Source organism: Dreissena polymorpha, chromosome 3 (genome assembly GCF_020536995.1).
Source record: "Dreissena polymorpha isolate Duluth1 chromosome 3, UMN_Dpol_1.0, whole genome shotgun sequence".
NCBI lineage: Eukaryota > Metazoa > Mollusca > Bivalvia > Myida > Dreissenidae > Dreissena > Dreissena polymorpha.
Window position 1 is genome coordinate 51,537,148 of NC_068357.1, and position 14,362 is coordinate 51,551,509.

A 14,362-nucleotide genomic window follows, 5' to 3' on the forward strand; every position below is an offset into this window, starting at 1 on the left:
CAAAACTTTGTTAAGCCAAAACATATATCTCTAACAGCATCATGATGTTATGTTAATTCAAAGACTCTAAACTGATTCTTAACCAGCTTTGCTATTTTAACAGCTTAACTGTCAACAGTTAGTCGTCTTCAAACAATAAAAGCTCAATTTAAGGAGCACACCATTTTTTAGCAGAATATAACACCTTTCAAACACAGTATGGTTCAACCTGTAATGGAGTTAAGAATTGTTATCCGTTTGAATTCCATCCCTTGTGAAAAAGAGCCATATATGTTGTTTAAACCCAACAAGCTTACATGTGCATTACCCTAACCCAAAAGCATTTGCTACTTGCTAGATAATCTCTAGTGGATATTTCCTGTTATGAGCTATAATAGACTATCATGTTTTTCAAGACCTGTGTTAGACTCAGTGATCAAATTCTTAATAATTGTGTCATGACCTTAAAATGTGACTGTGTGCAAACTGTTATTTGACAAATTATATATAACTGTATGAAATATTCTGTCAATTATTATTCTAAATTAAGATACACTTGTTCGTGAAAGACTGAACACTTTCTACATTATTTCTCACATAAGTAACTGTAAATAACAACACTGTCACCTTACTGTTTTCTAATTATTTATCCAAGATTCCCATGATCATGCAAATTTGTTCACAACTTCATGTTTAGTCAACCTCTTTCTGAGATACAATTTCCCAGCCCAACATCAATATAACTCGTTAATTTACCTGGCCTGGGTGATCCCATTTTGCTGTGAAATCTTCCTTAGCCTTCGCAAGGAACTCTTTGACTGGAAATATAAGAACAACAGATTACATATTTTTCTTCATGGCATCATGACATGTCTTCCGAAACCTATAGCTTCAGCTTGAGGTACAATTACATGTGGCATAATAGTTAAACAACAGATGATTTGCATAATTTCCTGCATTTATTACATACAACTGTGTTTGTTATGTATCACACAGCTTTGTCTATAAGAAATCAAAATTGTGTTCATGCATACTAGTGCATGCATGATAGTGTTTGCCACAAACTTACATTCCAAGAGTAAGGGTAACAGCATAAATTGATACATGTAACTGACAAATGACAGTTTGCAATACAGCAAACAAATTAAATATTTTCTGCATTTGCTATATGTCCTCATTTATTTTTTAACTTTAAGCAAATCAAAACCAGCAGATAAGGAACACAATTCATATACTGCAAGATATTTTTCTTAAAATTAAAATGATGATAAAAAAAGTTATTGCCAAGATGATGTTGACCATATTCAGGGAATTATCTAGAATTTACTATCTTTGGGTCCCTGAACTTGCAGATTTTAGACCAATGTGTCCCAGACCAAAATTACCTTGAAAACGAATGGGTCCCAAATTTTGAAAGATACCAAGTTAGTAGTGAAGAAAATATGTCTAAATCACACTTGCTCAATAACTATACTGGCATTAAACTTGTAATAATCTCAAAAACTTGTTGAAACCAAAAAAAAAAAAATTCAGAGTTATCACTATCTTGTTTGCCTTCACATAGGCTATAACATTATCTGTTACATGAATGTAACCTGTTATAACATTTCAACTTGATTCAAATCGATGATAATATTATTGTTAACATCCGAATTGCGAGCTTGATAATATTATTGTTTACGTCCGAATTGCGAGCCTTTGACCTACCATTATTAAAGTTTAGATTTGTTTGTTTTGGATTAAGCGTCAACACCTTATTTCGGAGGCATTTTATTCTGTATTATTTATGACTAAGTTACACAAAGTTAAAGCAGGTTTTCATCCGGAGACTCGAGAAAATATCATAACACATTCTATTGAAAAGGTCGATTCTAATTGGTTCCTATTATACATCAGCGGCTCGACTAGAGCCAATCAAAAGACTTGCCGGAGTCTTCAGGCCTCATTTGGTTAAACTCTGCGTTCATTGCTACACTTTTGACTCGTACACAGGATGGTTCGTACTTATCGTGATTCCCGTATGCGTTAATGGATACAGTTCAGCAATGCGTCGACTCCGAGTGGACGCACATATTTCAAAACGATGCGTCTATTTCGATATTTGTGCGTCATAGACGCGGAACGCAGATGTAGATTATTCCCTGCATATTAATCAATTGAAATATAAGTCATGAACTAATGATGATTTATATCATAGCCAAATATTGCAAGACAGTCCATAATGATTTTATAGTATTGAAGAGACTGTTATGATGTAAATTTAGCATAGTTGAAGTTTTGATAATTAAATTTGTCTACAATTGAAATATGCTTTAAGATTTATATCTGTACATGTACATGAGGAAATTATCATTCATCATCATGATAAAGTTGATACTTAAGTGACATTTGTAAACATCTTGTTTTCCAATGAACTTTAATATTAAAAGTGACTCACATAACATAAAGAAATATAAATAATGTCATGCTTTTATACAACTATATATAATTCCATGGCCGTTGCTTTGCCACTTTCTCTGCATAATTACTAAGGTCATGACAGTAATGAGAACAGAAAACACTGAATTTTACCATTTTCAGCTGGGTCCCCTTTCTTTGCATTAGCTGAATTACCCATGACAGCACAAGGTTTGTATACAGATTAAAATCCACCAAGTGTCTTAGTTGTAAACACCATATAAAGCAGAAATCACTAGACAAAACTAAATTGCCAACTGTAATCCAATATGAACCTAATCATCTATGCAAGGTGCTTGCTAGATTGTTGACAGCAGTATGTATTCCTGTACTAGACAAGCAAACAAATAACACACAATTATTTATCATCTATTGTGGTTGTAAACATATTTCTAATTCCGGAAACATTTGCTTTTTTAATTAACGATAGCAAATGAATATTATACTGTGTGGTATAATCAAACATACACATATACTGGGACTATTTTTGCCGCGGAGGTAAAAGTTCGATACACAGGATAGAAAATGTGATTTATGATTCTTATGTGTGCTAAAAATAGATTCCAATCGCCATTTTTAGCACACTTATTTCAGTTTGTTTACAAAAACGGTTAAAAGCGAACTCGTGCAGATTTCATAAAACTAATAGCGAGAAAAACATACACCATGGATCTAAATTGCGTTCGTAGTCGCTTTCTTCTTCTGCTTTTCCCATGCTTTCATAAAAATCAACTTTATGTTGACAACTTTTGCGCAGACGGTTTTCCTATGAAGAGCGCTGTAAAAGGGAGCTTACTCTAAACAACGAGTCAAAGAATAGCTCTCACTTCTTATGTCCCATGCGCATAATAGTTGATGGCCTAACGTAAGTTTTTAAGAGCTTAATATATTTAATTAAACTATATATTTATTTATGCTTTTAGTTATTTTTACATTTTATTTTTACATTAATTTATTATTGCATACATTCATGGATTATTCATCATCACAGCAGTCGTTTGAACACGTCGTGATATTCATTTCTTCCATAAAAAATAACGATCAACTTTAATTTCAGTCGAGTTATTTATTTAAAAAAAACTAAGCAGCAAGGTTTATTCACCAACCGGTAGTACAGTCGACAAAGTATGTCATCTTGTATACTAGCGCCAGTTCAGATTCCGTTCTCGAGTGGGTCATTTATATTTGGATATGTTTATATTTATAAAAATATCTGTAAAAAATACGGCGGTGATATTGCTTTTAGTGGACACGGATCCGGAACGATCCGGAAGTATCCGTGGACTTTTTTTAATTGTTTAGCGTCCAACCTGTACCAACACGGACAGTCCCAGCAGCAATATGCAATCAACACGGCGTCCACACGGACTGTCCCGGACCAACACGGCAGGAACACGGATAGCACATGTATATCTAAAACGTCAAAATGGCAGCCAAAAGGAAGCGTAATGTAAAAGTGGACATTTCAGTCCCCAAACGTTCGTTACGAGCACCATGCATTTACGATGCAGAACCGCAGAAACAAGAAGAAATTAGCTCGACGTCCAGATCGCCATCAGCTTCACGAGTAGATCGAAATGTATCGACTCCACCCACGGAAAATGATGCTAAAAGTAAAATGTACACGTCCTGATATTAATTGGTTTTTGTTGTTTAAAACGATAGTGAATACAATCAAAGGGTAATGATCAATATTCCTGGTGTTTTTCTGAACAAGTGTAAGCCCCATTACATCAACATAAAAATATGGACCGTGCTCTGTGGAAAGGGGGTTTAATGCATGTGCGTAGAGTGTCGTTCCGGATTAGCATGTGTAGTTCGCACAGGCTAATCAGGGACGACACCGCTTTTATGTTGGTTTTGTTTTCGCTTAAAGAAAGTCTCTAATTTGAAAAAATCCAGTTTAGGTGGAAAGTGTCCCAGATTAGCCTGTGCGAACTGCACAGGCTAATGTGGGACGACACCTAACGCACATGCATTAAACCACCTTTTCACAGAGCACGGGCAATAGATATTCAGATTTATGTCGAAAAGTAACATTTCTTTCATCCGTGTTTGTCAAGCCCTACGCCACGCGCATCGCATTCATTTTAATTAAATATCCAACATACCAGGTAAACAAGGTTTACTTCACGCTCGAATTATAGTGTGAGTTTTTTTACTGTGACGTACATAGCCTGTAGGGCGTCATTTATGCGACCAATTGTTTATTGTAACTCATACATCCTTGTCATAGTAATAAATACCGTCACGGGCTTCTCTGAAATAAACATACGGATATATGAAGTCTTTATATAGCTATACCGCATTCTAAAGGGCGAATTTACCATAGTTGTGCTACTAGTGGTTTTCTTGTATTGTGTATTCATGTTTACCAATGCATAATTCGGAAAACGGTAATTAATGAACGCTTGATGTCATGTCATTTTTGCTCAAATCAGAGATCAGATGAAGTTTTGCGTATAACAAAGACATCAATGGCAGCGCTTTTCAACATTGTCAACATTTACATAAAATACAATTCATATTAACAACAAATTATAACTTGATTCTCGCAGATTATGTTTGCAACAATAGAATTGCGTATATCAGGGAAATTTTAAACGTCGTTTATGTATGCACTATGTTTATGAAACACTGTTATATTAAAGATAGTACAGAAGGACCAAAATTGATCATATTACATATAATATATGTCATTTACTAGACAGAGGTCGTGGTGACATTGATCTTTTAACCATGACTTGTTCACATATTTTTGCATTTTTGAAAAATGTTATTAAGTATGTTTACTAAGAAATCTATAATGTTATCAATAATCGTAACTCATGATAGTGGCATATAAAATGTTGAATACCAAATAATGCAATCTCTGGGATGCGAACCCTCTGGAAGCAATATATGGTGACCTATATCTGCGCCACGCAGGCAGTTATCTTTGTATTACAAACGGTAAGAAAGAAGTATATATGTTATGTCAGTTCTTAACGAATTATCTTAATTTTCGAAGAAAAGTGTCACAAACAATGCATGATTTTACCGTGTGTAAACTATGATTGCACAGTGTTTTTACCGTGGTTGAACGATGATTTCACAGTGTTTTCATCGTGTTTTAACTATGATTGCACAGTGTTTTTATCGTATTTGAACAATGATTGCACAGTGTTTTTACCGTGGTTAAACGATGATTGCACAGTGTTTTTACCGTGGTTGAACGATGAATGCACAGTGTTTTTACCGTGGTTGAACGATGATTGCACAGTGTTTTTACCGTGGTTGAACGATGGTTGCACAGTGTTTTTACCGTGGTTGAACGATGATTGCACAGTGTTTTTACCGTGGTTGAACGATGATTGCACAGCGTGTTTTCGCTTCTTTAAACGTTATTTATAAAATCTGTTTTGAATCAATGACAATTATTTTGCAAATCATTATTTTACCAAATTGTGAACAAGATCCTATCAAACGCATGTTTCTTTAAACAATTTTGCATCAACGCGTAGTATTCTTACGTAATTTAGTGTTATCATTTAGTCGAGGGCAGTTAATACACGTCAACACAACCGCAATGCCGTCCTACTTGACGTTATTCTATACATTACACAATTATCCTGTACGCGTATATGTATGTGAATGAAAAAGCAAAAGATTAGGTACACGACCAAAAACACAAGATCAGTATCCCCCCACAATCCACTATTACAAAAAAAAAACTTATTCTTGTTTAGTCCATTCTGGCGTATATAGAATTTAATAAGGCGTTTGAACCCGAAGAGTACAGTTCATAAATTTCATCGGTCATTGACTTCTTATTTACATACTTGTGCATATTACATTAAAGGGCGTTCGCTTTTCGGTCAACGCCAAATAACGTTAAAATGGTACATATGGTTAATGAAACGGAACGCATTTTCTTAATTTTCTGTAAAACCTCATGTTCACCTGTCTGTGGATATGGAATGCCACATATGGCATTGGGTGGAATAACTGCTTAAACCGAAAGACAAACGACTTTAAAGGGCCTGGGGCCTTTTCACAGATATTGGCATGTATTAAAGTTTGTCATTAAATGCTTTATATTGATAAATGTAAACATTGGATATAAAAAGCTCCAGTAAAAAACCAAGAATACAATTAAAGAAAGAAAAAATGTAACCCTCAACTGGACTCGAACCACTGACACCTGGAGTCTATCGCTTAGACAACTCGGCCATCCGTGCTCGTAAATTGAGTTTTGGTTTTTAAACTTTATGTAAGCAATCCTCGTAGTATCAAAAAATAAAACGACAACAACAGAACTCTCCAAAATATTCAAGCGTTTCGCGTTGCAACGTTTTATAATTTTCAGGTTTTCAAATCGTCAAAAGATGCATAATTATCATGGATATTTTAGAGCATGGTAAATGTTCAGTACCACTGTTTTCTCACACATATCATAACTAAAACAAAAATTTGCGAATCTGAAACAACTTTTCTTAATTTTGACAATTTACTAAAACGTGAGAAGGCTTAAGTGTTCATAACAAAAATTGCGTTCATACCAATTTAAAGCACTATAATATTCAACACGATCAATATAGGTATACACACTACCTGACATAATTATACCTTTACATATATATTATAGGCAATTAACGTATAGATATGAACGTGCACGTGTATGTGCAATTAAAAGTAAGGTTGTTTGTAATTACTTACAAAACCGTTCATGTTCTAATGTTTTCTGTGATTTTGGCTTATCCTTGTCCTTAGCCTTTCTCTTCTCCGACTTTTCTTTGTCAATCATGTCAAGTAAGAAATCCATGGCGTCTTAAGATAGTCTTACGATTTCACTTTAAGTTTCTAAGGATGTCACGACAGATTTCTTACGATGTCACTACAGATTTCTTACGAGGTCAATACAGATTTCTTACGATGTCACTTCAGATTTCTTACGATGTCACTACAGATTTCTAACGATGTCACTACAGATTTCTTACGATGTCACTACAGATTTCTTACTATGTCACTGCAAATTTCTTACGATGTCACTACAAATGTCTATTGAAACATTCGTATTCACAGTAGATAGTCTTACAATGCCAGTTTAGGTTTCTTACGATGTTACTTTAGATTTCTTACGATGTCACTCCTGATTTCTTACGATGTCAGTACAGCTTTCTATTAAAACCTTCGTATTCTCAATAGTCTAGATAATTATTTTAATCGTTTCGTATGTACAGTAGGTTTCAACCATTTCTTAACAGCTAAGTTTTGTTTCGCTTGCTCTGTCGATAAAGTTGTTGTTGTTGCTGCCGATGACGTTCATTTTGATGCTGATAATGGCTGATGTGTCGGTGTATGTTTAGGTATATTTATGTCTCCAAAAACGCGTCCATAAAACTGATTCAAATCCAAATCAAAATAAAGCCCGAATATAATCCTCGCTGTGAATTGGAAGTAGAGCTACATGCAAATTTCTGGTCAACGCGTTTATTTTATTTTTTAACCAACGCTGTAAATGATGATTTAGCGCACCGATTCTTATCCGAATAGTTCACTGACCGTTCTACATATTGCGAACAACAGACACAAATGTTGTTGACAGCTCTGAAGTTCACTAAAAGTTCTAAAATCTCCAACACACTTTAATCGCATGAAATAATCAGTATAAAAATTACGACGATGTCATTAAAGTGCTACATTGAAGAGCTCTAAATTATAATGTTGCCCACTCGACTACAGCTATTTTACTAAATCACAAATATATTTATAAACATTTTTTTACATCCGCATACTCAGATTCACGCTCACGCTTCGTGAAAAAGAAATACTTGGATTCTTGAATAACGATAAGTTTAAAAGCGTTCTATTCGTGGATACGTATAATGTGACAATGTACCTTTTTTGTTGTCACAGTTTACGAATAACAGGTAGGTAGATTTATCGGGAGGGGGATTTTATGTCGCAAAAACACAAGTTAACCCATTTATGCCTAGTGGTTTCTCCCATCCTTCTAAATTGGATCAATTTATTTCCAAAATTAGGAATGTCTAGTATATTTATTTCTATATTTAGAATATTTATTTCAGAAATTTCTTTAAGCAAACAGCGCAGACCCTGATGAAACGCCGCATCATGTGACGTCTCATCTGGGTCTACGCTGTTTGCCAAGGCCTTTTTTCTAGACGCTAGGCATTAATGGGTAAATGTGCATCTTGTCACCTGCATTAATAACTCAATGGCAAACACAAGATGAGCCATGCTCTGACAAAAACGGGACTTAAACACATGCGCGTAAAATGTCATCCCAGATTTGCCTGTGCAGTCCGTACAGTCTAATCCGGAGCGACATTTTCCGCTTTTTGTGTTTTTTTTCTTTTTAAGGAATTTTCTTCTAATAGATAATACAGCATAGGGGACAGTGTCGTCCATGATAAGCCTATGCGGACTGCACAGGCTAATCTGGGACATTTTACACTGAAGCATATTAAGTCACGTTTTTTACAGAACATTGCTCATATAATTGGGTTAAGCCCCAACAGTGACACGCAGCATACTTTGCATTTTTGTTCGCCTTTCATGTCATGTTTGTATCAATCGGTTCAGATGCGTTCATGTTTCTTGCAGGCAGTAACTTGAGTAAGGACAGCTTAATGCATTAAACATTTACATTTTAAGTTGCTGTCAAATCTATTTATCCTTTCAAATATATTCATGCGCAACGTTTAAAAAAATGGTACTGTTTCACATTACACAAAGCATGGGTGGCATTATTGGCAGGATTCTTAAAACGCGGAAAAAACAGCATTGGCAGTACAAAAAAGCTGCAACCTGTTCTGGCTTTCTGTTGTTGTTTTTTTTACATTTGAATCGTATGCTTTGGCGATTATGTCCGAGAAAATTCATGAAAAAGTAGATAAGGAATACTCAGAAAACTAAGGCTTTCAAGGATAGAAATCGCCGTGGTGTAATGGATATGGTGTCCGCCTAGCGACCGGGAGGTCACGGGTTCGATCCCCACCGTGGGAACGTTCTTTAGATCTCCCCCAAAGACACCAAGTACTGGCCCAGGAAACGAACTCGAGAGCGTTTATATAAGGCTTTCGATGCAATCGAGCTAAAATAAATAGGTTTAAACTAAACTATGGATAGAAATCGGATAGCATGCGAAGTGTAAACGAACAGGCGTTCTGACTGGTCAGATTTAAAGGCTATAAAACACTAACGATTTTTGAGATGAGTCAACTATTGTATCAAAAGTCATTTTCAGTGTAGATCTTTCAAAATGCGTTTATTTGGAAAACAGTGGTATAATTTTGCACATTCAGCATCTTTAAGACATTATTTGCAAAGTTACATTAATTGAATTACTTCGGATGCAAGATCACTATAGCTATGGGTACATATATAAAATACGCGTTAAGGCAAAGTACTAATGCAGTGTTTGGAGGTGAAAATGAACAGTATTGAGTCGATTGAAAGACGAATGGAGAATTTCGAAAAGAATATTAAAAGGCTGTGGGTGGTGCATGAAGACAGGTCCAAGAAGGTGGAAGAGCGGGTATCACGCAAGACAAGATGGAAGGGACAGACATCCATGCTGCGGAGTTAGCGGAGAGGGTACAGGAACTGGAGAAGGAGCGTAACACACTGCGGGACAATGTAAGCTAATGTTGCGCATTGATTGCGATTGTAGGTACCGTAATAACTCTATGTTTTCGGGCACTTAAAATTTTGTTTTTTCGTGTCCGAAAACTTAGATTCGAAAAATATTCACAAAATACAGGTGTCCGAAAACTTAGAGTCGAAAATTGAAGTGTCCGAAAATAGCGTCAATTGTATCATCGACTAACAGTAATAGCACGCGCTTGTAAAATACCATGCCGTACAGTATAAATTACAATAATATATGTTTGCACTGCAGTTTAAATAATTTTAAATGCTTAATTTATTTGACAGAAAGTTACTACAAGTTTGTACTTTGACAAACGAGTTCAAATATTAGCATGTGATGTACCAATACTCACTAGTTTGAACCTGTAATTAACGCAATAAAAAAGCAAACAATCGTTGTTTGTTCATTTCCGATAGTTGTTATCTAACAACTTCCATTGTTCGTAAAAAATTGCAATAGGGTGCATCACGCTTTGGAGCGTTTAGTATTTGTCACAATTATTTTACTGAGAAGGGGTAGTACCAATGCGGTAGATAATTGAACTGTTAATTGGCACTACCCCTGGTAATTGTCATAACGCTTATGCTATCGGGCGAAACCATTGTTTAATACCGGTTTACAAGGTTATTTACCCAATAACGCAAATGTGATGGTCCATTACCCTCAGGCATGCACCTGTCATGTTTTATGAAGTTAATCTGGTTGTAAAACCCCATGTCATTAGATATCGAAAACAGGACCGAAATTTGGTAAAATAGCGCTGTAAAATATACTGTCCGAAAACTTAGAGACAATAATTATGAACGAAAACTCGTGTGTCCGAAAATTAAGAGTCACGAAAACTAATTATTTTTGCTAAAAAAGGGTTTTTTCGAAAACTTAGAGTGTCCGAAAACATAGAGTACTTACGGTACTTAAAAATAAAATATCTTTAGAAGAATTTACAAAGTTTTTTGAAAACCTTAGTTACAATAAGTCTGATTTTCGCAATACTGAAGCAGAAGATTTCTGTTCAAATAATGATTTTGAATTAGAAAATTCTGCATTTCCAGAATTTGACCTATCTATTGAGGAAGTTAACTATGCAATAAAACATTTAAAACGTAATAAATCATCGGGAAGCGATTGTATTTTGAACGAATTTTTTATTAAATGAAGTGATATTTTATCAACCCATTTGTGTGATGTGTTTGACGGTATTTTTGTATCGGGATGTTTCGCTGATAAGTGGACAGAAGGGTTAATAATCCCCTTGCATAAAAAAGGTGCTGTTAATGATGTAAATAATCATAGAGGGATTACATTAGTTAGTTGCTTTTCAAAATTATTTACCACGATTTTAAATAAGCGCATTGAAACGATTTGCATTGAAATTGAGTTATGCTTCAGAAGTATGAGGATTCACAAAGTCTGATGATATCGAACGCATACATTAAAAATTTTGTAAACGATTGTTACAGGTTAAAATAAATACATGTAATGTAGCTGTTTAATATGGAGAATAAGGTAGATACCCATTGTATGTAAACCGGTTTGCTAAAATTATAAAATACTTGTTTAAAATTATTAACAATGAAAATATCATAATGAAAGTTGTTTACAATCAAGCTTTAAACGATTGTAATAGAGGTTATACAAATTGGGTCTCTAATGTTAAGAACATGTTTAATAACTTTGGAGTTGGTTATGTATTTGAAAATCCAAACAATGTACACGTTAATAGTTTTATTAGCGAGTTCAAATGTAGACTTGTAGATAACTTTAAAAAGGAGTGGTTTGGCAAAATGAATAACAGTCCTGTATTAGATATGTATAAAGTTTTTAAAACATCTTTGATATATGAAGAATATTTAAATTTTACTTCCTAGACGTCTGCGCTTATTTTTTTGTAAGATTACGAGTGTCTGCACAAAGTTGAGGATCCAAACTGGCAGATACGCTCAGAATAACACACCATGGAATGAACGTTATTGTTTATGTTGTCATGAATTGGATTTAGAAGATGAATACCATTTTATATGTATATGCCGATGTTACACTGATTTAAAGAAAAACTATATAAGCCGTAAATATTATATAAACCAATCTGTATATAAATACCAAAAGGTATTAGTTAAATGTGACAAATCAGTTATTTCAAATGTATATAAATATATATGAAGGAAGCTCTTGCTATAAGAAATATAATTCTAAATAATGTTGTTTAAAAAAAATAATTACCGCTTTGATGGAATTCACGTATTCATGCAATTGATTGTGTATATTTATTTTTGTATTCTTAAATGACCATTTATGTTTTTTATGTTAAAAAATTCATTACGGCTTTGATGGAATTTACGTATCCTTGCAATTGATTGTGTTTATTTATAAACACCGCCTTGATGGAATTTACGTATTCTTGCCATTGGCTGTGTTTATTTACATTTGTATTTTCAAATGACCATTTATGCTATGTTATTTAAAAAAAAATAATTACCGCTTTGATGGAATTTACGTATTTTGCAATGTATTGTGTTTATTTATATTTGTATTCTTTAATGACCATTTATGTTATGTTATGTAATGTTGTTATACCTATTTACGTGACAGAAAATAATGTGTATATTTGTGTATGAAGACGATGTACTTATGTATAAGTCTGAATAAACTGTCGGTCTGTCTTTCTGACTTATACATACGATCCAAACATAGGCGTTTATACTTTTTTTCCGATCTATTAGATACCGCTTTCAACTCCGTCGAAAACAAGATGTGAAATAGATAACTCTAGATTTAATGCACCTACATTTAACGACATCGCTATCTCGTACGCGTATATTACCATGACAACTTATTTAAATCTTCGCGGGCGTAGCCAGAATTTTTATATGAACACCGTTTCTCCGATACATTCGCGATCGCGGTCAATGGCCAGTCCGGCTGAGTAGCAGAACGGAACAGAAAGTTTATTCATGTAACTTGAAAAAGTCCAGGTCATCGTTATATCTACGAAATGTTACGTATAAGCAATAACCACATGCATAGTAATGCGAAAGTGACCACAATAGTATACACAAAGGTGATAACAAAGGCCATTATATCACTCCACGTTTGCATTCAATGCCGCGGTTCTCATTTTAAAGGCATTTTTACTATATATCGCGAGTTTAGTTAGAACTTAAGTATAAATAATAGAAAAGCTTATGATGAGGATTGGTCATTGAATCATTTCTTCGTCTCTTATGTCAATACCCCAGATTTAATTAGGACAGTGGTCAATTAGTGGCGCTTAGTTTGTGCACTTTTTACGGATAAACCAAATGGCATATGAAAAATCTGTCAAACACCGCTTTTATAAAATAAATACAGTTGAAATTATCGAAAAATTCAAAAGAAAAAAAAGTAAAAAAAGAAGATGCCCAAGACGTTCAATAAATGCACATGCATCCCCAGTGAAATACCTGCCGGTATTGATTACTGACCCGCTTGAACAGGTCCAAAAATAGGTCAATATTAGGTCTAAATGATGTCTGGTATATCACCAGACATTTGACCTATTATTGACCTACCTGGGGTAGTGTTGATGGTGTTCACAGACATCATCCATGCAAATATAAAATATAAACCCATTTATGTCTAGTGGACCCTCCCATCCATCTAAATTGGATCAATTTATTTCCAAAGTTAGGGATGTCTAGTATATTAATTTCTATATTTAGAATATTTCTTACAGAAATTCCTCTAAGCAAACAGTGCAGACCCTACTGAGACGCCGCATCATGCGGCGTCTCATCGGGGTCTACGCTGTTTGCCAAGGCCTTTTTTTTTCGAGACGCTAGGCATAAATGGGTTAAGGGATGAATGACACATGTAAAACGAAATGAGTTATTGTGTGTGCATCAAGTACGAACGGACAGGAAAAATAACGGACAGTCCAATCACTTTGTGCGCCGGGAATCTGAAGATTGCTGGGGGCATGATACATGAAAACTTATACAAAAACAGACCATTCAGATCTCATCACTGCACTTTTGTTTTAAGCCTGAAAGATACGTTTACTTTCCATTTATTTGCGAATAACGCTCTATTTCAGTTTGTCATTAACCCATTTATGCCTAGTGGACTCTCCCATCCTTCTATATTGGATCAATTTATTTCCAAAATTAGGGATGTCTAGTATATTGATTTCTATATTTAGAATATTTCTTACAAAAATTCCTTTAAGCAAACAGCGCGGACCCTGATGAGACGCCGCATCATGCGTCGACTCATCTGGGTCTACGCTGTTTG

The 14,362-nt window shown here is 34.7% G+C and overlaps 1 protein-coding gene across 10 annotated transcripts in view; it reads right to left on the bottom strand.

Moving 5' to 3' along the window:
- LOC127874137 (cAMP-dependent protein kinase catalytic subunit alpha) overlaps positions 1-14,362 on the bottom strand; it is a 112,419-nt gene that overhangs the window by 45,977 nt on the left and 52,080 nt on the right. For 6 of the 10 annotated variants that reach the window (XM_052418319.1, XM_052418320.1, XM_052418324.1 and 3 more), the window contains one exon: positions 736-797. In XM_052418319.1, coding sequence (XP_052274279.1) covers positions 736-797 — 62 coding nt within the window. Of the gene's footprint in view, positions 1-735; positions 798-2,550; positions 2,779-3,099; positions 3,226-7,134; positions 7,310-14,362 lie in introns of those variants that run through there. The other 4 variants (XM_052418321.1, XM_052418325.1, XM_052418328.1 and 1 more) reach the window with 4 other exon arrangements.